Here is a 15,073-nt window from a genome sequence, read left to right as displayed (position 1 = left end):
AAAATGTGTGTTGTGAAGTCACAGTGACCTTCGACCAGGTAAATCGAATATCTTAATCAAGTCCAAGTGTTCCTGAGATATTGTGTTCATGGGAATGAGATGGACAGACAACCTGATGCCTCCAGCTGTCACTGTCACAAAGGCATAAAAAGACAAAATTCATCAGTTAAAGCTCAGAGTACAATTCAAAACACAGCACTGTATTTTATTATATATCCAATATTCAATATTCAATATTGAAAGATTATTTCATCTTATGGTCTGCACAATGCGGGTGGCCAGTGTTTTGGAGATATTTGTGAAAGTGTTTCCTGTCTTCTTCCGTTGGTTGTTTGTAGTGATCCTCGTTCCCGGAAATTAGTGTTACTGCAGGAAATTAGCTCAAAATGTATTATTAAAAAAAAAAAGAAAAAAAAAAAAGCAATTTCAAAGCAGCTAGAACTGAGTCTTGTTTAATAGTTTTATTTTCTTGGCCATAAGCTGTACACGTTGGAGTTTGTATTAATGAAAGGCTGATTTTAATTAACTGCATAATACCATCTGAATGATCACAGCTGGATCACATAGAGGTTTGAGACCAATGGTACATGATGTCAGTCCGACTTTAAGTGAGGACACTGAAGCTCTACTTACATTGCAAACTGCCAGCTCCTCTGTCTGCCCCCTAATGTCTCAAATGAAAGACATTTCACTATGAACAGTGAGGTGTAATGTTAATAATAATGTCGGTGTCAGTTATTATTGAGCAAGTGAAGTAAAAATCAAAATCAGGCAAAGCATTGGTTAATTTGGCCTAAAAGGGCCATAAATAAAATTTTATTCTCTCGATTTATTAACAAGCCACAGGAAGTCCGTGGCTGTCTACCACAGCACTTAAAACATCTCATTCTGGCGCAGTCCACAAAGACATGTGACCCATTTGAGATACGCTGAGCCACTGATAAATCTGAAGGCTCTCTTCCTTACTTCCTTAGAAAAATAAAACAAAACATGGTAATACTGTACCAAACTGGAGGCAGAGCAGCAGGGTGATCCTTTTCACGCAGAGAAGGGTGCTTTAGAAAGGGCTATGAGCGTGGTTGGAGAAGCTTGAATCAAACAGCAACAACAACAATAATAAACTATGAAAAACCCTCAAACTCTGTTTTTTGCAAAGCTGAAGCAGAATGTGCTTGGCTTTCAACCACTGCAGGATTGCCACTGTTTTTTCCATCATCTTCTCCTCTCACATTTCTTTATTCCCTCCCAACAGTCCGTCCTCTCTTCCTCCTTTCCTCCGTTGTGTTTTGCTTAAAATAAAAGTGAAATAATATTTATAATGATAAAACCTATAGCAGCAAAAGAGTAACAGAGGAATAACAGCTAGAAGCGAGTGACCCCTGGATTTATAAGGAAGGCATGGGTTAAGAGAGGTCCATGGATTTTTTGCCCAGGGTTGGGCCTCTGAAAAGGGAGCGGTGTCTGGCCGTCCCTCGGAGCTCATCTCCCGTCGGTGGGCACCCTGCCTAGGGCGGCCATGATGCGGCTGAATCGTTCACACAGCTCCAGCGTGGAGTAGGAGGGCAGCTTGGGAGGGTCGTGGAAGCTTTTGATCTCCGTCGAGCAGTCCAGTAACTTGGGGAGGAAGTCGGTCAGCTTTTCCTGCAGGTTGGCTGCGAGCAGGAGGTCAGACAGACAGAAAGATAGTAGATAATTAACTGTATGGACCATGCAAAACAATACAGGGAAAGTCAGATTGCTAATCACAGAAAGCACAGGGTAAATATTTTCAAAGTGATATCACAAGTAGTCTGAAAGCATGTTCCACCACAGAAACAGATTGTAAAACTACTGAAATGGGCTCTGGGTGATAATACTCTGCTTTTCCTGAATAAAGGCCAGGAACTCAAAGAACATGCTCTCTGTGGACTGATATTGGAGCATACTGATAAAAGCTGGATCCTCTTCAGTCCTTTTTCCTACCAAGAAATTTATCTGAACATTTCTTAGAGCAGTTAGGCAGATGACAGACTTTGCTGTTGATTAATCTGCAGATTATTTCTCTGATTAACAAATGAATTGTTTTGTTTATAAAATATCAGTGAATGCCCTTCTCAATTTCCCAGGGCTCAATGGGACGTCTTCAGAACGTCTTCTTTTGTTTTGACGAAACAATGAAGAAGCTATTATTGATGTGAAGCTCTGCAATCATCGAATTTTTAAAACTTAAATAAAACAACAGCTAACCTGAAATTTGTGTAAGTGAAAACGCTGCACAACCTGGAAGTGAACTGAGCAGTGGCCTGATTATCATGATCTTTGGCAGGGGTACCGAGGAATGTACTAGTAACCTAAGACTTCAACTCTCCAGAAATATCTAACAGGCCAAGTCTGTTCCTGCTCCCTCAGGGACTCACATTCCATCTCTTGGCCCAGGTAAGAGCACCAGCGGTTCCTCATGTCCTCCACTGCCAGAAGGTCTCTCTCAGTGTCGTGGACCAGCAGCAGAGGGATGCAGGGCACCACCAGCTCATTCATGATGCCTAGGCCCGTGGTCACCTCTGGTTCTTCTCCTGACTCAAACATGGCGGCCGCTTGCTCGTTTAATTTCTATGGGAGGGAAGATACTGGTGAGTCTTTGATACATTAAAACATTAAACTTTAAACAGTAATATTAATGTACTTAGTAATTTTATTTGTCTGACTTTAATTTAAGGGATAATCATGGTCAAGTTTCACAAATACATTTCCCATAATTTTAAGGGCTTTGGGGATGTAAACAGGAAGTATAACGTTGCCATGGAGTCAGTCAGTCAGCTGTGGGCTCCAACATGAGGCTTGTTTTTTACCCTATAATTGTTTACATTTGATAAAGTGGCACCATTAGGCATATGTTGAATCAGCTATTAGCAGTTCTGAGAAGGAGTGTGAAGTTTAAAGAAAAATGTCCCAATTGGCCTCTGAGGGTTTTAAAGCACCTTAGTTGGCTCCATGAGCCGCATGTCATAGCAACTGCTGCTGTACCAACTGCTGACTGCGTTGATTAGTGGGCTAAATTAGTGGGTCGAACAAGAATAACTAACTTCCTGTTGTGTTCAGAACAATGTGCACCTGTCCCTTTCACCTCATGCAGTATCTTTGCCCCCCCCCCACCACCACCAATCTAGGGAGGCGTGACTCACAGTTTGATAGTCAGTTTGAAGTCATGTTGCCCTCACAGCTTTTAGACAGAAGAAAAATGTTTTAAATAGCTTTGGCCAAGAACACGCTTTGCTGACCTTTGTGTATTTGTGTTATCTTACATAATTGTTTTTACTCCAAACAATATTCTTTGTTGTTAAATGTTGCTATGTCATTTATTTCACTGTTCTTGTTTTGTTCTTTCTAGTCAAGTTTTCCATTTGTCCTGATAGATAAATAAGTGACAGCTTGAGTAGTAACAGTAATCTTATCGGCATCATTAATATGACACAGTATCCTACAGCCACTGGAACTTAAGTGGGTCCTGACGTCCTCGCATGCATGTGGATACGAGCTTTTCTTCCTGTTCTTGGCCAGAACCACCTTGCTGTCACAGACAAACTCCATGACCTCCTCTCTCTGAGGAAACGACCCGTTTTTTTCAAGCCAGTTTGGAAATGGGAACTGCAAGGCTGGATTTGCAAAACATCCAAGTACATTAACTGTGTCAATGTTAGCAGTGTTTTCAATTAAAACAAGAGCTGAAGGTAAACAGCTGAGCGGACGGAGCCAGAGGTTCTGGCCAGAGATCTAAGATGACCGATCGGGCTGTGCAGAGCTGAGGTTTGAGGTTAGCTGAGGACATGCTTGTGTCTCATGGTAATGTGTTTACACTCGCGGGCCCTCCTGCTTCCTATTCCCACTCCAGTGATTACATTATGAGCACAATGCTGGTGTAAGGTTACTGAGTGCAGCAGCGAGAGGGCTGCTGAAGATCAGTGCGAGGCTGATCAGACCAAAATACCCTCAGCCCTAACCAATAATACCAGAGCACAGCCTGCAGTTTGGTGGGAGTGAAATGAAAAGGGGCTCACATCACAACGCTGAAAGGATTTTCATCTGTCAGTATCAGATGAAAAATCTTCAGTGGAATCTTTTGTGGGCTGCAAGCAAGCCAAAGCAATATCTCAGCAAAAGCAATTTGATTATAGTACCACAGCTCAGTATTGAGGGGGAAGTGTCTGGTGATGTTAGTTTTGCTGAGTCACTTCAGCAGAGGAAGTTTGATACAGAGGAAGGGAGTGACAAAGAAGAGACAGGGATCACAGGGAAGGATTGCTGGACACAAAGGCTTCCGTTCCAAAACAGACCCTCTTTGTAAATCACTTTGTATTATTGAGATATGACATATAGGAAGAAACATATCCACACGTTTCAGAAGATATTTGACAAGTTGTTTGAAACAAATCACTGTGTTGTGCATGAATGAACTCACTAGCAAACATTCTCGACGGTAATGACCAAGAAGCTCCTCGTCATGTCCTCTATACAGCCCTTTGGACAGAAGCTCCTTGTTGTACTGATACGAGTAAATCAGATACATCAGAGCCTCCACGTAACTGGAAAGGAAGCGATGTTCATGAACAGATGTTACATTCAGATAAAATAGCCTGCAAGGAATGTCAAAGTTGCACTGAGAACTTACAGAGTAAACCATTATACAGAAGAAATAAACTTGATGAACCCACTGTACAACTACAAAGCTTGGAGTTGTACAGACAGTTAACTGCTGCCCTCTATAGGCAGCAATTCACCATTTACTAGCTGCTGCAGATGACCAGTGAACTGAAAATAAATGTAATGTAAGGATATATTTCACCATACCTTGTCTTCTGAAAGAGTTCCAAGCCAGTCATCATGAAGACGGTCGTCTCACGGAAGTTCCTGTAGTCCTGATGCCACATCTGATCAAAACAAACAGAAGTTACCACAGGCAAGCTATCTATGCTCAAGCTCAATTATGTCACAGCAAAAGCTTTAAAGACAATGTGTAATACTACCTTGAAGGCAGTCTACTATTTTAGATAAATAAAGCCCAGAAGAGACCACAGCTGACCTCATATTCATCCATGTTGACCTCCTCTGGCTTAATTAGGTCCAGTTTGGCACGTGCCACATTCATAATGCTCTTACATCTGTGGGGGGAGGTGGGGAGACAGGAAGAAGAACCGCCATTAGCGATAAGATGGTGAGTCATTGTGAGGTACTCCAGGAGATGAAACGGTCCACCCTGCCCCTAGGCCTTAACATGGCCTAATGAATCACTCTTTAGTGCTGAGAGGAGAAGTGAAACACTCCTCCGGAGGCTCCTATTGAGGCCACATGCACACATAAATCTAATTATCTTGCTGAAAATAGAGGAGAAGGGAGAAATCAATTTTTCACTCATGAATATGGATTGAGGCCAACAAGCGTAGTTGAAAAGTTTTAAGAGGTAGTAAGGAGCATTACACACACTTATGACACGAGCATCACAATCTCACCAGCGAGGGAATCTTATTTGCCAGCAGTACTAAAAAGATCATTACTGGACATGTGTCTCTTATCGTCTGTGTTTCAGAAAGCATTGTTCAGATGAGACACAGTCAGTCTGTGCTGACTGTGAATCAGGAGGGCTGCTAGAGATGCTGTAATGTTAGAGTCAAGGTCTCTGCTACCCTCTGCTGGTCATTTTGAGAAGTTGATTTTATGTAAATTATCTAAGTTGATTTTAGTAGGTGGCTAAGTTTAAGACGATTGGACGAAAGGCACAGAACACAGAATAGTATATGAGATTTTTTTAAAAACGCAAGGTTGTGGCAGAGCCTAACGTCTTAACTACCTCTCATCAAAAGCCAGGTTCCTGTCGGCAAACTGTGTGAGCAGAGTCCTCTCCAGGATCTTCTTGGGTGCCTGGTTTTGGATGAAATAGACGATGATGTGCTGAAGTCGGTAATCATTCTCAAGTGATGTGTCCTCTTGGGCAAATCTCAGAAGACGGGCATACTCCAGCTTTATGGCCTGGGCAGAGAGACAAAGTCATAACAAGTCGTGGTTAAAACTCTTGACTGAGGCTGTGGTGGTATGGATATGGATGCTTCTTATTCAGCTACTCTTGAGTCAAGATCTTAAGGGTAACCTGCAGTGAATTTCCCTTTTAGACATTGACACCGTCCTTGATTAGTAAACTTTTGGGCAGAGCTTTGAGCTACTTTATCACGGTACAATGCACTTGCCATTTTAGACTCATACTACTGCAAAACATCTGTACTGATTCAAGCTAGATAAATAGATGGCAGGACTAAAAAATGTCTAAAGGATTCTGTGATTGTTGGAATAAACTACTGGCAACAATAAAATGTTGAAAAACAAGCAATCTTTCCACTACTTGCTGTAAAAAAAAAAAAAAGTCATGGTTTAATGGGTATTCTTTTGATCCACTACAAATTGTCCTTACTGAGAAGTGGCACATAGAGCTGTCTTGTTTTCAAATTTTTTTCTTTTGGTATTACTTGATGTCTTTGAGATTTAAGAGGCAACTGCTTGTTTTTTCGCACAGTTGAGCATCTGTGCAGCAGCTCAGGAATAAACAGACAACTTTCCACTCGTAACTTTTGACTCAAGATCTGAAAAAAACAGCATGATTAGAAAGGTTCGAGTGACTCTTGAGTAACTAGCTCTAAGTGTTTTGTGTTTGTCTCCTGCACTGGAAGAAAGTACAAAAGAGAAAACCAGGAAATGGAATGACATAAGAAGGGAGGTGGACGGAGATGGAATGAGGAAAAGAAGAGATAGTGTGTACCTTAAAAAAGGCTGCCTCAGGCCCATTCTTTTCATATACGATGCTGGATTTGCCAATGGCCATTATTATACCCTGCATGTTGGGGGTCATCATCGCCTGCCCAGGAAGCAGGAACCATGTTAAACAAAACAACAGGTCCTTGGGACGAACCAAGCAAGGTCAACCTCTACGTTACGTGCTCTGAGGCACTATAATAAAGCATACCACAGTCAGGGCATGCCAGACATCACTCAGCAACCCATGCATTGGTTAGAGTGGCACAGTTGTGAGAGACAAAGCCAGTCGGTTCAATGGCATGATGCACAATCCTCACAAGGATAATGTGGGAAAACCAAGGTAGCCATATGACAGCTGTGTGTGACGGAGAGCCAAAAGTGCAGGGCAGTGAGGGAACAGGCTAGAATACTCACTAACAACAACAACTGTCCACGCAGAACATACAGAGCTACAACTACTGCTGATATTAAGCCAATTCAAAAGAAAATTCAACTACGATTCCATAGCAACAGCATGAAATCTGTGTATACGATAATAAAGATCCACGACAGGTGCATTTGATTTTGTACACAGGTCTTTTTTGTACACAGTTTGGACATACAAAGAACATACAACGGCTTTTTTATTTCATATCATGACACTATGGTCTCGGCTTTTACAGTTAACAGTGACTCATGTAGGATTTCGGCTAAATGTCAACCTGTCTTTGTGCCAAGATGCAGGCTGGCTCAAGAAGAGACTTTTCACACAAGGGTAATATAGAAAGGCCAACAGAGATCGGTCTTATTGCACAGCATTTTCAGCCTCAAGCCAATCCACAAATCAGTCAGTATAAAGTGTCAGATTTCCTCAGGTGTGAAAAATCTTATGTAGAGCCACGTGAATGGGTAATGATGCTCTCACTCCATGTATCAAATAAGCACAGACTCGTCAGCACAAAAAGGGAACGAAGATTTATGTGGGAGAGAGCTACCTCATCATCATACCCCCCCTCTTCTGACTCAATGACAAAGGTCCCCACATTAGGAATGGCCACCTCTACTGTGCGCTGGCCAGAGGACTCATCCTCCATGACCAGGTCAGGAGGAGGGGTGGAGGGGGTGCTCACCCGGACCTCAGGCTGGGGGGAGGTGGGAGGGGGAATAGACTGTAAAGAGAATGGGACAGATGAAACAGGAAGGGGAGACAACTGATGGAAAGGCAAGAAACATTAAAGATCGAGGGAAAATGTATAATATTAGCAAAATAGTACTCATCAAATAAACTGATTTAACACCTGAACACTACAAGATTTGATGTGGTTTTCCTATAAGACTTGATTTTCGACAAATCAAAATTAATCCTTGCTCAGACTCATTGGGAACAATTCTGAAAATGATGAATCAGCATGAAATATGGATTAAAGGATAGATTCACATTTATTCAGGTTTGTCTAAAAACAACACTCAAATCAGTGTTTCCCACACAGACTTTAATTGGGCGGGCCGTCCAGGTATGTTAACGGCGGCCAAAGTATATTTGGCGACCCATTTTAGCATTTTTATCTTCATTTTATAGTCCATCTGAGAGAACAACACCATCTGCAACTGAATAACTAGCGGACAATCTTCCCTCCTGTACCTGTTCATTCACCCGCCACCGTCTAATTAATAAAAGATCTCTAACTTAAATGTTTTCCACTGTTGCTTCATTCAAGAGATCTCTCTCTCTCACACAAACACATTGACAACGCACCCGCTGACATAATCGGACTTGCCATTGGGAGCATCAGTGGGCCAGACCTTTAGCAAATAGTAACTTATTAACACATCTGAGTTACGAACGGACCACTATCATTCATTTGGTGTCACGTTACTGAACAGCTGGTGAATATAAGTCCAACATTCTCTTCCTTTTAGCTCTGGTTTAGCCTCCACCAACTCCACAGAAAAATATCTGACTCTTTAGTTGCTAAATTCTCCCCTATGTTCACCAGCTAGTCACTGAATGCGTCTGTCTGATGTTTGGTCATGGGCTTTTAGACCTGTTTCGATGCTGCTATGATGCTATATTAGCAGAGAGAATGAAACAAAACAGTCAAGTTGCTGGTCAGAAAATCAAAACAATGGGCTGAAAGACCCTATTAAGCTCAATAGCACTGAGAGGAACAGCAGAGTTGAGTGAGCATTCTCTGTAATCACTATGATCACGTCACTATAAATGACACCTTTCACATACAAATAGTCACAAAAAAATATGGATTATAGCAGCTTTTAAGCGCTCTTGTATTGACACTTAAATATTACATTTCAACAGCAAATAGTTGACACCTCATTCAACAAATAAAATTGGATCCTGAGCAAATAATTACTCCTACAGGTGTTCTCTCAGTTCATTTACTCAGGGGGGGAAAGATGACAGTGGATGAAATAAAATGAGGTGAAATAAAAACGCAGGTGAATACACTTCAGTTTTTAAGATTAATATAAACAAACTGATGTGTAAAAAAAAAAAGACTGATACACATGACGGGTGACAATGACATGGCGTGAGTGTGGCTGTGTCACTGTGTCTTTGTGTATTTTACATACAGCATTTAGCAATGCTTCAGGGCTTCTCTCCTCTTGCTCAGCAGCAGCCCTTGAGATGGCTCTCTCTGTGTCCTCCTGCAGGTGCTTGGAGTCATTTGTGGGTGATGGCTGCTCCATGTATTCTGGGTCCTGCTGGGGTACTACAAGAGGGCGACAGCACCATCAGAGAAATGCAGAAATTCACGGTTCTTTACGTTTCAACCGTTATCTTTTCACAAAAGCATTTTCTGTGTTTGTCATCCACACAAAAGCCAAAACAACAGTGCAAAGTGTAAATTTATCCACATTGTTATGAGTGTGATTGCAGAAATCATCCATTGCATTTACCAATATTCAGGATTTCATGTAGAAAGCTTGTATTTTGAACAAGTGCCTTGATTTAATGTAGTTTATGTAATAACAGTGTGTCCACAATGAAGTATAAATTGAGTTGAAGTGCAACCCAATAACAGACCTGTCACTGCTTAATTTAGCTAATTATCATACTGTGTATCCACCATAATTTAACAGAAATACATTTGAGTGCTATTGGCTGAGTGGTGAGTCAAAATCTTCACTGAGACATACTGTACATATTGTATACAATGCCAATATTTCAAGGTCATTTCCTCGTCTTTTTATAACTCTCTAGGGAACAAGAGTTTTTTGTATTTATCTTACAACCAATTATTGATTCTCCATCAAGTATTCTATTCTGCATTCAAAGGGTCATGATACTGACCTGCATTGTCTGGAGGGCTGGATTCGATACTCATGGGCTGAGGAGAAGAGGAAGAAGTGGAGGCGCTGGATGCTGCCGAGGCAGCGGCAGCTGCTGTGGCCAATGCCAGCTTCTCCTGCTGGGCCTTGCGGGCCTGCAGGGTGTCCCACTCCTCAATCTCCTTGTCAAATAGCTCATTGTCCTCCTTCACATACTGCTTCAGGTCTGGAGGCAGTTTGTCCATGCCGCTGAGTATCTGTCCCGTTTCCTTATCAAACTCCTCTGCAAAGACAACAGAGAGGACAATGAATATATTTGCTCTGCAAAACATGAAAGCTCATTTCTTTCAAAAGAAATTACAATTTCTTCTTAGTGATGAAGTACTTACAACAACAGAATTTGTAACATTTGGGATAAATTGTGTCACAAATAGTATGAATTTTTGAGTTATGGCCAAAAATGTATTTTATGAGGTCACACTGATCTTGATCTTTGACATCTAAGCACCAAATTCTAATCAGTTCATCCTCGAGTCCAAGTGGGCAATTGTGTCAGATGTAATGAAATTCCCTACAGGCATTCCTGATATATCACGTTCACAAGAACAGCACAAACATGAGGTCACAGTGACTTTGAATAATGGACAAATTAACAAACATATACAAAATGACAACACTAACAGAAATCCTAGAATGGTGCATCATAAGTACATATGTGAGTGATGTATTGTTTTCTCAGTAAGTCCATGTGTACCTTCTATGAGAAAGGGCTTCTTGTCATTGATATACATGAGACAGTAGGCACTGGCGTTGCGGTAGCCTCCGAATGAGTCTCTGACCAGCTCCTCCCAGGACGACTTAGTGACCGAGATATCATTATACTTCATCCAGCAACGCTGATGTGGGTCATAGATGTAAGCCCAGTAGTGCCCTGCATTGGCCTGGCCTTCGTGGACCAGCACTGCATGAAGCCGGTATGGCACCTGGAATAACATAAAAAACATTTAAAATGCTGATTCACAAATGGAGTACTTGATTGTGCCTTTTTGTATTGCAAATAAAAGTGGTGCTTACCTGCATCATAGATTTGTCAGAGTACATTAGCTCAATGGTTCTATGGATTCTGGTTATACTGCCCTGCAGATCTGATGGGAAAAACATCATATACAATCTATTAGTAAGTGCCCATCTAATGTTTACTTTGGCAATATAATATAGAAAGTGAAGGACAAGTAAATCATGCTGACGGAACCACAACACCTACCACGGGTGTCATTTTCCACCTCACTCCTCCAACGGTGCAAGCAGCCCTCGAGCACCCTCAGCTCTTCTTCAGTGATGTGTCGTGGGGCAGGGTGCATGGGGAGGTCAGGGGGAAGCCGGGACTGGGTAAAGGGTTTATGAATGGGTACTCTCTGTTGTTGGGCTGCAGTGGGAGCTGCAGCGGGAACCGAGGCAGGGCCTGAGCTCTCTAGGGGAGGCAAGGAGTCCTGCTCGGCTGTGCTGCAGGGTAAGACACAAAGTATAGAGAATAAAAACAAAATACATAAAGAAATACAGGTCTAGAGTTACAACAACAAAGTACCAATAAAATGAATGAATGGCCTGTAGTGTGAATAATGTACAGATAATCTGACTTTCTCCTCAAACAAAAATGTTGACTTGTTCATCTTCCATTTTATGACAGGCCACTTTGTTTTGCTGCATCTAACTTCATGTCAAACCATTCCCTCTTAATTTCTGTTACTGTACAGTGATGGCAGTATTATTTTTTTCAGGTTTAGGTTTTTCAGGTTATATGACTTATCTCTACTGCACTTGAAGATCTGTGTTATGAAGTTCTTCTTTTCACTCTTGGGGGACATTTTCTAAATGAAACTTGTCTACTTATATTAGTGGTCACATCTCTAGATCACGTACGTATTAATGAACATGTGGCATTCATCAACTTAAAACAGCAATTTATGACAAGTTTGTGGATTTAAGAGGGTTTGGGACTTATAAAGTTCTTGGAATATTGGTACAAGCAAGTGAGGTTCAGGATAATAATATGAAAATAATCTTTTTACCTGTTCCTCTGTCCCTGCTCCTGAAATTAAGAGAAGAAATGATGAAGAAATCAAACAACAGGCTTTCTTATGAAACTTGCCTTGGTGGGGGCAGCTGTTGTCCTGTGGTGCCACCGGGGGGTGCTGATGAGTCAATGTCTTCCACTGGGGAGGTACACACTGGCTTACTGGAGGCAAATTCCATGGCATACTGGAGGACATCTGCCAGAGGAAACCTCTTGGGGCCTGAGCCATAACTCAGATACCTGAGAGGGAGCAGAGATGGAGGCAAGCCGAGGGGGAGAGAAATAAGAGAGAAGGGCATAATGTGAGACAAATAGAGAGCACAATTAGAAGGCTGTTGTTGACTGTAGCTAAATAAAAAGGTATTACCTCTCCAGGCGCTGCTGGAGCAGTGTCAGATGCTCTTTCAGCCTCCTGATCTCCTCCCTCTTGATCCTTGTTATTTCTCTGTTCCTGTCCATATACCTAACGACACAAAGATTACAGCAGAGGCTTCAGTCTTAAAAGTCTCGGGATTAACTGTCATTTCCAGGAGGGACAAATAGATTCTATAATAAAAACCAGTTGTTAATATTTCTATCACCTGTCCATGTAGAGCATAGAGGGGAACTCAAGCTTGTTGTGGATCTTCTCAGGACGTCCTAGTGCTTGGTTGAATTCAAATCTTGACAGTTCAAAGGTCAACACAGGAGGGAGTTCTGTGAACCAGTGCTGAAAGAAAATAGGATCTTGAGATTAATTCTCATGTCGTGTTAGAATATAAAGTTTGGTAAAGATATTTTGCCTTTTCTTGTGGAGTTTCCTATTTTTTCTTATTTAACTGTGACAAATTGTCATATAACAAAATGTGGTTTACAAGATCCATTTTTGAGAAGATTTTGGCAACTGATTCATGGCGCATTCAGACCATACTCCACCTGGCAAAATTTACTCATGTGGTGTGACTCACAGCAGGAGGGACAGGAAATGGCATGGGCAGAATTGTAAATGTAACCGGTAGGAGCTAGCACGGCTAGCAGGCTAACGACAGCAGTCCACAAAGTTGTCAGTTAAACATGTGTTTTATCAAACATTTTACTGTCACTGTCCTTCCACTCATTGCAGCAAACAGCATCTCTCCTCTTTTGCTGCTTGTATTCTTTTGCTGTGCAGTTATAAAACATCAGCAAACAATATTTCCTGAATGAGAGGTCAGTCCCACCCCTCTCAAACTAGCTGCTTCGATCAAACTGAACTCTAAGCGAAGAAGGCGGGTCAATTTGGAAATAATTGAATGTTTCTTGCCCCGATCCACATAAATGTGAATGGGATGTGAATTTTGGTTTTGACAGCACCATTAGATTTTAACTGCTTGTCTGATTCTTTCCTGGGGGAAACCCTGTATGCCTATATGATGTGAATGGAGCATCACTCCTGCTCCCTCACTCCCTTGTGCTCATGGCTGGTGCTTTTCCAGAGGGCTCGGTGCCATACCCATCTGTGTACTCGCCTGGTAATTAGCTACTCCCAGCTGCTGTGGGACACTGCAGGCAAGGCTACAGTGAACCAGAGGTCAAACCCAGAATAGCACAGGTGTGGAATAAGGGCAAGGAGGTCAACCCTTTGGAGAGGATCCACCACATAATCCCATATTATTTAACCTGGTTGTCTTCTCTTTTGTATTAATGATAGGTGGTGATTAACAACTGCTATTAGCAATTAAAGCTTCTATATGTAACATTCACAAAAACTCTTGTTATTAAAGACACCAGTGGCCGTTAAGTGAACTGCAGTCAGCATCCTAATGCTCGTGCTGACACAGTCTATGTTGTGCAGGGAACAAATCGTTTGCTGACGTTAGCAGACTCCATTTCAAAGCTAACATTAGCTAGTGTTGCACACTGCTGGTGCTGTAGGGGAGTGGAAGCCAGGCATTGAGGTATGTGGGAGTGACAATAAACGTCACATCTTTTGGATTTTCTTGGAAAATTTGGCCTGGGTCCTTTACATAAAAATCACTCCAGAGGCTGTTATAGGCAACTGAGAAAGTCATGGGAAAGACATTGGCAATAAAAACCCAATTAATACATGTAAATTACTTCATATTCTTACATACATACTTAAATGTTTCAAATTTAAGTACGTTAATTTTGTAATGAGGCAATTACATAAATTAAATGTTAAGAGAAGACAGACTGCACATGTATTTGTGGTACACAAATTGTTTGGTTGAAAAATTAGATGTTTAACTCTTCATTATGGTCATGTAGCCATTAGTTATTTCTAGTTCACCTCTTATATTTCATGTGAGAATGAAAAAAAAAAGATTTGTTTTGTATAACTTGTCAAAATGCCCATTCAAATTTTCTTAACAGTTCAATGAAAGCAACTATTGTCACTGACCTCTTGTCCAGACCTGGCTGAGTTCTCTGCTGAGTGCAGGGACTCGATCTCGCCCTCGATCATTGCAGCCTCCAGACACTCATGGAGATCCTTGAAGCCGTTCACCTGCAGGGGGTACTGCCCAAACATCTCTGTGTTCTCAAATTTTTTACCTGTTGAATTACAAGCAGATATGAACAGATGAGCACTAATAAGTCATAATTGCTGAGCTAACTGAGATAGCATTTGAGAACAAGACGAGTGTGCACTAATTGCAATCAGCTATTTAAAGCTGTGTTATCATCATGTGAGAGGGAAAGATGGTGGTATTAAGACTTTTTGGATCCCACTGTGCATCATCTTGTATACCTTGGTCAAAGGTGTGTCGGGTGTGACTATGACACAAGAGTTAGAAAAGGCGAAGAGGTTGGAAAAAAAGAAAAAAAAAAAAAAGGCAATAAAAGGAGCCACTTCACACTCATTTACATCCAAGGTGATTTTGACTTGTTCAGCAGTCACGCAATCACAACTACTTAAATGGCTGCACAGAGCACCCTGCACCAACTACTGATGAGAAGACCCCCCCCCCCGCC

At 41.7% G+C, this 15,073-nt stretch overlaps 1 protein-coding gene across 6 annotated transcripts in view; it reads right to left on the bottom strand.

Annotated features, from left to right (window-relative positions):
* Positions 1–783: 783 nt before the first annotated feature.
* The window catches only part of usp25 (ubiquitin specific peptidase 25), a 27,058-nt gene continuing 12,768 nt past the window's right edge, over positions 784–15,073 (bottom strand). For 2 of the 6 annotated variants that reach the window (XM_023417695.2, XM_023417696.2), the window contains exons 10-26: positions 14,502–14,653; positions 12,703–12,830; positions 12,489–12,584; positions 12,197–12,361; positions 11,312–11,550; positions 11,122–11,192; positions 10,802–11,030; positions 10,070–10,330; positions 9,349–9,488; positions 7,752–7,925; positions 6,782–6,877; positions 5,822–6,000; positions 5,057–5,135; positions 4,825–4,904; positions 4,436–4,559; positions 2,397–2,589; positions 784–1,652 (exon numbers count right to left, since the gene is read on the bottom strand). In XM_023417695.2, coding sequence (XP_023273463.1) covers positions 1,480–1,652; positions 2,397–2,589; positions 4,436–4,559; positions 4,825–4,904; positions 5,057–5,135; positions 5,822–6,000; positions 6,782–6,877; positions 7,752–7,925; positions 9,349–9,488; positions 10,070–10,330; positions 10,802–11,030; positions 11,122–11,192; positions 11,312–11,550; positions 12,197–12,361; positions 12,489–12,584; positions 12,703–12,830; positions 14,502–14,653 — 2,579 coding nt within the window. In that variant the 3' untranslated portion in view covers positions 784–1,479. The remainder of the gene's footprint in view (positions 1,653–2,396; positions 2,590–4,435; positions 4,560–4,824; positions 4,905–5,056; positions 5,136–5,821; positions 6,001–6,781; positions 6,878–7,751; positions 7,926–9,348; positions 9,489–10,069; positions 10,331–10,801; positions 11,031–11,121; positions 11,193–11,311; positions 11,551–12,196; positions 12,362–12,488; positions 12,585–12,702; positions 12,831–14,501; positions 14,654–15,073) is intronic. The other 4 variants (XM_023417697.2, XM_087177013.1, XM_023417698.2 and 1 more) reach the window with 4 other exon arrangements.

The sequence above is a fragment of the Seriola lalandi genome, unplaced genomic scaffold, assembly GCF_002814215.2.
Source record: "Seriola lalandi dorsalis isolate HSWRI2012SDOR001 ecotype SW California unplaced genomic scaffold, Sedor1 jcf7180002054577, whole genome shotgun sequence".
In the NCBI taxonomy this organism is placed as follows: domain Eukaryota; kingdom Metazoa; phylum Chordata; class Actinopteri; order Carangiformes; family Carangidae; genus Seriola; species Seriola lalandi.
The sequence above is the reverse complement of the archived record's forward strand: the minus strand, read 5'-3'. Positions and strand labels throughout refer to the sequence as shown.